The sequence below is a fragment of the Phaethon lepturus genome, unplaced genomic scaffold (genome assembly GCF_000687285.1).
Source record: "Phaethon lepturus isolate BGI_N335 unplaced genomic scaffold, ASM68728v1 scaffold20040, whole genome shotgun sequence".
Lineage (NCBI taxonomy): Eukaryota > Metazoa > Chordata > Aves > Phaethontiformes > Phaethontidae > Phaethon > Phaethon lepturus.
In genome coordinates this window covers 36,544-44,747 of record NW_010510042.1, presented here as the reverse complement: position 1 = coordinate 44,747, position 8,204 = coordinate 36,544, and the positions used below count along the sequence as shown (strand labels likewise).

At 44.2% G+C, this 8,204-nt stretch overlaps 1 protein-coding gene across 2 annotated transcripts in view; it reads right to left on the bottom strand.

Annotated features, from left to right (window-relative positions):
* Positions 1–4,193: 4,193 nt before the first annotated feature.
* LOC104627468 (SEC14-like protein 1) overlaps positions 4,194–8,204 on the bottom strand; it is a 39,388-nt gene continuing 35,377 nt past the window's right edge. For both annotated transcript variants that reach the window (XM_010295749.1, XM_010295756.1), the window contains exons 12-15: positions 7,359–7,493; positions 6,653–6,904; positions 5,439–5,617; positions 4,194–4,882 (exon numbers count right to left, since the gene is read on the bottom strand). In XM_010295749.1, coding sequence (XP_010294051.1) covers positions 4,777–4,882; positions 5,439–5,617; positions 6,653–6,904; positions 7,359–7,493 — 672 coding nt within the window. In that variant the 3' untranslated portion in view covers positions 4,194–4,776. The remainder of the gene's footprint in view (positions 4,883–5,438; positions 5,618–6,652; positions 6,905–7,358; positions 7,494–8,204) is intronic.

Here is an 8,204-nt window from a genome sequence, read left to right as displayed (position 1 = left end):
ATGGCGGTTCAGGACCCTTCGCTTTGGGTGACTGAGAATTTAACGGGCTCGTTGGGAAGCGAGGTTTGCACACGAGCAGAGGCAACGGGGTCCCACACCTGGGGAGCAGGGAGCTCTCGGCTTTGCGGGGAGCGGGGAGGGCCGGCAGGCGAGGCAGGTGAAACTTCTTCCAGGAATTTTGCTTTGTCTCAAAAAGATCCACCAAAAAAAACAACCCCAAACCAAAATACACAGTTCAACCAGATTAACGCTTTTCCAAGGGGAGGTGCACGGCGGAGCAGCCCCTGCTCACACCGTTATCATCCGTTCCGCTCAAACAAGGTCTGAGGCTCTCAGTTTTAATTGCCGTTTCAAGGGAGGAGCATTGGCTGGCAAAGGCAGCTTTCCCACTGCCTCCCTGGGCACAGCACAATGAACAGCAGAAGCCATCTTCTTCTACAATGTCTTTTCAAGGGCTTTTGTATTTAGTAACGTCCAGAGCAGCAGTAAGCCGGTCCATTATAATTATGCGCTGGCATGAAAATATTGGCCACATGTTAAAACTTGAAGTAGGTCAGGCAGCCATCTGGTCTTGCTGACAGACCTCCATGACCATAGTTAAAGATTCTCATTTTAGAAACTTTACAGCTTGGATAAAATCTGAAAGACCAACCATAAATGGAGGTTTCAGCCACTGCTCCGACTCCCGGGGTTAGAAACACCACAGCCTGACATTTATTGGCTCCTGTTTCAAAAATAGCTAAAACTTTGTCTACGTCTAATAGAAATAATAAATCTTAATTCCCCAAATGTGATTGTCTCGGCCTCCCAGCCAAGAAGGCGCCGCTGGTGGGGGCAGCCGAGGAGCCCATCTCCTCCGCACCGTATGGCTTGCTCACCCGTGGCAGCGGGCAGCGACAAACCCCTGTACGGGCAGCGTATTTATTCTTGAATGAGAGAAAACTACTGTACCTTTATATTGTTAAATTTCACTTTAAAAACCCCAACCCTCACAACCCAAACAGCAGCTGCATCCGCCAAACTAAAATACACGGCAGCGCTGCCGACTGTTCACCTTCAGAGTCACCCGCTCCCCAAGCCCGCGCCGCGGCGAAGAGCGGATCTCGCCAAGCCGAGGCCTGCAGAGCTCAGTCCGATTGCAAAAATGGGGATTTAGGGGCAGTTTTATGGCTTCAGGTTTCCCCTTGCTCAGCCTAGGGATACATTCAGCCCTTTATTCTACGGCAGGGCCATGGCTGGAAAGAAATAAAGCAGGTGGAAAAGAAAACAGTTATTGCACTTGCTAGCTCAGGTGGCCAGACACATTCCAGCCTGCACAGAGGCAAATGAGACACGTTTCTCTGCACCCATGCTGTGCTAAGCTTGCCAGTGCAAGCCTTTTAAATAATACACATAATACACTCGCCAAGGGATGCTGCTGCAATCAGCTGAACTGCTGAGGCTGAAGCTCCCTTTCAAACTGTGATAAAAAGAGTATAAAGTCATCATATAATCCATAAAAGCAACCATTTTCTTTTTAGGGCTACCTGAAGACTTTCAGCACAGTATTTTGTTCCTTTTGTGTATTCATAGTAAAAAACCTGTGTGCATGTACTGCGGGGACGGTAGGATGTTGTTGTGTGACAAGGAAGTGCCCAGCAGAGGCCATTTTCCTTCTAAAACCACATTTCCTCATAACCTTGTACCTGCTCAGGCTCTGCTCCCCGGGGTGGACTGCTTCACTGCAAGTCCTCGACAGAGGCAGGGAGCTGAAGCCACTCGCTGATACTGGCCAGATCTTTGTACACTGAAATCCCTGAAAAATAACCCATTTCCTACTGACACACTTGTAAACAAGTTATTTCTTAGACATCTGTAATGTCGCTATATAGTGATGCTATTGAAAATTTCCAAAAGAAAGCCCAACTCTTTGTTTTACTGTTTTTGTAATAGAAATTATGTGGTTTATGTAACAGCACTGCCCCAGAGCCGCTCTGGCAGACTTGAATTCAGCACATAAAATAACCTGGAAGCTGTGCATCAAATGAATGAAATAAAGAGGCTGACCCTTTTTTCCAAACAGTTCACATTTATTGATAACGATAAAAAAATCTTTTAAAGACTATCTGTATTTTATTACCAAGAATGAGGTATTATGTATACAAAACATTTACAGAATTTGATATGCAGTTCATGAGTACAGACAGGGAAGTGCTGAAGGACACTGATAACAGGAAAAAAGCCAACAGAAGAGCCGTTGGCTGAGAGAAGGAAGAAGAGCAATAATATCACAGAAAGAAAGACCAGGGTATGGGAAATTAATTAGTCAGACTGCAGCTATCAAGTCATATTGCCACAGCACTTTGCGTAAAGGAGGATTAACTATTGTTTTTCTGGAATTCTATCTCCCCAGTTGTTTGTGCTGTCATGTGCTTTGAGCTCTAAAAGATGTATTAAGATAAACAGCAGGAAAAACCCAAAGTGTCACTTTTGAGCCAGCTCAAGTGAAAAACAAAATACAGATCTTCAGACTTGAAAAGTGACTGCAACTCAAAAAGGTCTACAAAGCCAGACACCTCTGGACAGATGTGGAGTGTTGAATGAAGCAGTTTCTTTACAGTTGTCAGCAAAATCGCCATCTGAGAGAGAGAGAGAGAGAGAGAGAGAAAGAAAGAAAGAAAGGGGACCATCTTCAACCCTTACAGCCTGGTACATGGTAAGTGGCATTTGCAGAGAGCCATGAGTGTCATTAAGTTAACCTCACTGTGCCTCCTGCTGCACTAGCTCCCCTGCGCCTGGGAATACTGGTTCCTGCAAGTCAAGAATCAAACTACCTCTTCAGCAAGCTGGGTTCCTCCTAGGCAGGCAGCTCGTGTGAGCAGCCCGAGAGCCACAGCATCTGCTTAGCTGCTGTGCAGATGCTGGGTGGGGAGCTGCTTGACACCAAAGCAGTGGCCTGTCTCACACAACAGCACACTTTGGCAGCCTAAGTAACAGAAATTCAAGTTGGAGGTTAGACCAAGTCCAAAAAAAGACAAAATACACCAGTTTGGTTCAGTTTAAGGAAACTGGCCTCAGCACCTCTAAATCTGTTACCAAAATACTTCGTCAGCTTGCTCTGCCACATTCTACAGCCAGAATTGGTCTGCAGGAGAGGTGCTCTTAGTTAGATGTTAGTAACCTGCCTCTCAGAAGCTTTGCAGTCATAAAAGATTTATACCGAGTTCAGAACCAGCTTTCCGCAGGCAGCGCATCCAAGTCTCTTAAGTGAGTGCTGCTTTGAAAGTGCAATACCTCCGCAAGCTCCTCTACCACTTACCCACAAGAGTGCTGCCTCCCCAAGACTGAACAGAGCCTATCTAGCTTTCTAGCGGGGACTGCAGCCAGCACAGCAGCTCCTTGTGCCTGGATGGGTAGTTTAGCTCTAAGAAGGTGAGGAAAGACCAAGCAGGGTCTGACTATGCAAATCCTGCTGCATTTCAGACTGAAATCTTCTCTGCTCCACTGCTAGGTATGGTGTGTAGCTGTCTGCCCTTTGCTCAGCACTTCAGCCTTTTGTGCCTTTTGCTGTACATGGGAGAGAGGGCTCGAAGTGGAAGAATACCCGAACAGACCTGAACAAAACCGGTTCAAGTAGGATTGCTTGGGCCTGGGGAGAATAGGGACAAAATCCAAAACGGCAGTTCACCACTGGCAGTAGCAATAGTGAAAACGGTTGAGCGGGCACTGCTTAGAGCATCTTCTACTGCATCACTCAGAGTGAAGATCCCGGGGCTCCCTGCCTGCATTAAAGCTTCCGCTGCTCAGAACTAAAGCGCTCTGTTTCTCACATGCACAGGGAAGGATAGGAGGCAAGAGGATTGAAAGGTGCACAGGAAGGATGTATGCCATACCTCCTCTAGACTGGTTTAAGAAGCAAGCTTAAGCTCTGCATAAATTCCTGATAAGAACAGAGTCTCAGTAAAATCAATTCATGTGCAGTGTACTAAGTGGAGTGAAGCTCCAGCACAGAGCTGGGAACAAATCCTCAGACGAATTCTGGATCAGCCCGGCGTGACACAGTGAGGGAGAGCCTGCTCTCTGCCTCTCTCTCCGCAGTGCTTCAAGCACAAATCCAAGGAAAGAATGAATTGCTTTAACCCATCAAGACCCAGAGCTCAAATTCCCCAAAAATGTGCTCATACAAAAGGTATTAGTGTTTACAGCCTGGCCACAGCTCTGTGGGCATGCTTTGAAAAAAATGGACTCACAAAGTCAAGTATCCAGCAACTGCTTTTCTTTGTCTCGGACATCACTTAATGGCAATGGGAGAACAGTTTGCAGCTCTGGAAGATTTCAGGGGATTCCTTAAGATGGCAAGGAATGTCCTGACAGGAGACTTGCAGTTGATCTCTAGTGCACTACGGAGCATTTTTGGTAGTAGTTTTTTTTCCTCTTTTTTTGCTTTTTAATATTTACACGGTTAAAAAAAAAAAATATTCTTAACTGATGCACTGGTAATTTTTTGTTTCAGTGAGAGCCCTTGTGTTCAGAGTTAGGATTTGTGCAAGCACATTTGAAAAAATATTTATGGCTGAGTTAGGAAAGAGGGTTAAAGTTAAGAGACAAGCTGTTGGATCTGAGAAGGACCAAAACCACTAAGTTTAAAATTCAAACAGCTACTTTACTATCTATAAAAGGCTTTTGTGGGGTGGGGTATTTTTTGCGCAATTGCCAGTTGAATATGCTGTATTGCAGTCAGCTGCCACCGGCGAGGGTCCAGCCATCTCATCCATTTGCTTTTCATCTGTGGTGGCACTACCTGGAAATCATGGAGCTGGAATGGGACTGGCTAGAAGAGGTGGTGGCAGCACTGAGCTGGGAGAATCCACTGTGGCTTGATTCAAGGCTGGTCATAGATCCCCTGCAATAAAAAAAGAAGTAGTTTTAAGCTTCAGAACATACCAAGGTTTTGATTTGTGCTATATGTATTTGTTTGCACAGTGAATAAAAAGCAAGTTACAGTTTTGGTGCAGATACTCAAAAGCTTTTCTGCCTCACTACGTAAGATAAAGGGGACATCAAATACCTTTGAACAGTGTCTGGTTTTTGCAAAAAGACTGAGAACTAGCTTCAGTCAAATATATCAACTGGCAGGCAACTGAACTGACTCAATTCCATTTTGAGTTGCACCCATTTCTACAGGAAAACCTGCCAAGCCCAACTACTCACACAACACTTTCAAAGCGGAGCAAAGTGACCAATGATGATTACAATGAGATAACTAAAGCCTTTTATATATCAGTTGCCCCCAGTGCTAGTACTGGTTGAATTTTTTTGTTTGTGGGTTTTTTGAGGCTAAGTAAACACAAGTCCTTACAATTTAGTTGTATTTAAGTGAACTTGACACTGGCTTGATCATCTAAGTATCAGAAAGGTTTGGCATCAGCTGACCTTCATGAACCCTGGGCCAGACATACCTGAAGTCTTCAGATCCTATTACTTCCGTATAGTACATCACTTTACATTTGTGAGAAGAGACCTGCAGAGATGCTAGTACATCATCCACACGAGGCAGGTTGGTTGTAGCACAGGCAGGCATGCTATGAAATTTCCACTGGAGAATGTAGAAGCCAGGCCACCTGGTCACATGCGATCCCTGGAAGCCGCCACAGCAAAAATCGAAAATTAACTTTGTTAACAAAGATTTGTAGGCTTGAAATTTCTTTTCCAAGCTTAGAAAAACTGCCTACATGCCCAGAATTTTTTCCTCAATGCCAATATTTCAGCTCCTGAGCCAACTGGCAGTGCTGGTCACCTCTCTCCACACAGCATGCTTATAAAAGTTATGACAGAACACCGGCGGTTCCTTCTGCTTTTTGACAGTGTCAAGGGGTTAGGATTTAAATACACCGAAAGGACAAAGTTCTTGTTTAAAATGATAACCGTTTTTCCCATTTAGTTTCATTAATGGCTGTCCTTTGAGACTGAGAAGAGTAGTCAAGGCTCCTGCCTCACAGAAAGAGAAAGTGCAGTTCAAGAGGTCACTGCCCGTATTTCCAGTTTAACACTTCCAATTAGATGACATAAGGAGCTCCTTTTTCAAAGGCTGTTCGCCTCTTATTTCAAGTCAAAAGGAATAGCAGTGGCAGACTGTGATTGTAAACAGGCTGCATGTAATATCAAACTCGGAAATTAAAGGTTGCAAATGCCATAAAAAAACCTTCAGGAATCTCGGCCATAGGGAGCTCCTTAAGGTGCCTGTTAGAGGGACAAACACACAGAAGCTCAGTCTTAATTTCCAGACTTTCTGTCATTGCTGAGGTAAGACACTACAATATTCTTCAAACACAGCCTGTTTCCTTCAGAAAATAATGGCCAAAATTACAGCACAAAGGATGCCTTGCTACTTTCTGGACATGCACTACATTCTAGGTGGCTTCCCTATATTCCTTGCTGATCAGTCTCAATCACTCTTAGCCTGATGCAACCCCCCGTCGGAGCAGATCCCATGTAAATACTATCTCCTTTCCCTGCAGCAAGCAGCTAGGAACATAAATGAAATGTCGGCCAAAAGCAAGCAGACAGTCCAGAGCTGAATCACCACTCAGTCATCCATTATGATTGTGAATTAGAACATCTAGTTTTGGACCTAGCTTCCATCTGCTCCCACAGGAGGATTCAGTGGTCTCACCTGCACACTCTCCCCTTCTTTGCAGATAAGAGGCGACTCCACCATACTGTAATCACGCCCCAATTGCCAAACTTTGTCTATCAACTGGACGTTGTTCCCACCAGGAGATGTAATACTGTGAGCTCCCAGGGAGTCCTTTTTAGGAGGCTGTGGGGCTCTTTTGGAATGAAAGATGTTAAAAACGATGTCGCCCTTGCACACATCAAAATCCCATGTGATCACAGATGAGGCATCCACAATCTGAATGAGAACCTGAGACAGAAAAGTCATATTAAATAATAGCCATTTGCTCAGTAAAGACAGAAACTCTTACCAGAAAAGACAACAAACCCCACAGGTTTTGCTGCGGGGCTTAATTTAGACTTCTAAAAAGGCAGTGTAGATACAAATTCTCTCCTCATGGAGCATCCTTATTTTAGCACACGACTTTCAGAAGCTCTCAAGTAGCTTGTGAGAATATCGTTTGTCTTTGCTTAGAAGGATACTGCTTCGAATAGAACGAAAACCAGTGATATTCTCTAATGACGACAAGACGATACCAGAAATAGTCACAAACTTCAGCTACTAAAGCATCATTATGCATGAGAAATATAGAAGAACAAGGTGGCAACTAAGTAATCAAGTTCTAAACCATTTCCAGTTCAAGAGAAAGAGTCCAGAGCAGAGGGTTAAGATTAAAGAAAAGAAGGGTAGGCTGCAACCTTACCTCATGTGGCGCTCCTTTGAAGACACTTGCAGACTGGTAGATTGTTTCAGTCCAAAGCTTTATGTCTTCGTTTTCCAACTCTTCTGCTGTCCGGTAGAGGGACTTGGGAACCAGCCCACCCTCTGGTACTTCACACTAAAAGCATAAACAGTCATTAAAAAGTATCCCTTCTGTACATCCACACGCTGTCATGCTCTCTGCCTGCTAGCTTCAGAAACAAAACCCTCACAATCAGCAAGTACTCTGAAGAACGAGGTATGAGCAGAGTTTGAAAGTAATTTTATAGCTTGTACATCATACTTATATAAATTTATTTTACAATGATCTGGTTTAGGTGAGTTTTCAGAACTAGGCACCAGAGGAACAGATCTTGTACATACACAACAGCTACCACCACAGAAAATGACTCTGCAAATGCTATGGTTATCCCTCATACTGCCCTATACTGAAGAAAGATGTGAGCCACTGAGGAATCCTGAGGAAAGTGGCAATAGCAACTCAGTCTAAAAAATATAGCCTACAGAGACCTGAAAGATCTGGGGTAGCTAAATTTAAGGATGAAGGATGGTGGGGAGAAACAGTAAGTTTTCAAACAGGTAAACGGATTTTGCAGTCAGGAAGGTAACAGTTTTCAAGTTACAACTGTCTTGACAGCTCAGCACTGGAACCGATTACACAACTTCCCTAAGCAATCACCTTATTTAAGAAGTCTCTAGTAATGAAGTTAGACAACTCTCTGATCAGGAGTATGTTCCATGAAAGTGTTTGGGGCAGTAGAAGTGTTTGATAACTGAACAAACAGAGAACTGAAAGGATCTTTGAGAAGTCTTTTTTGTTCAAATATCC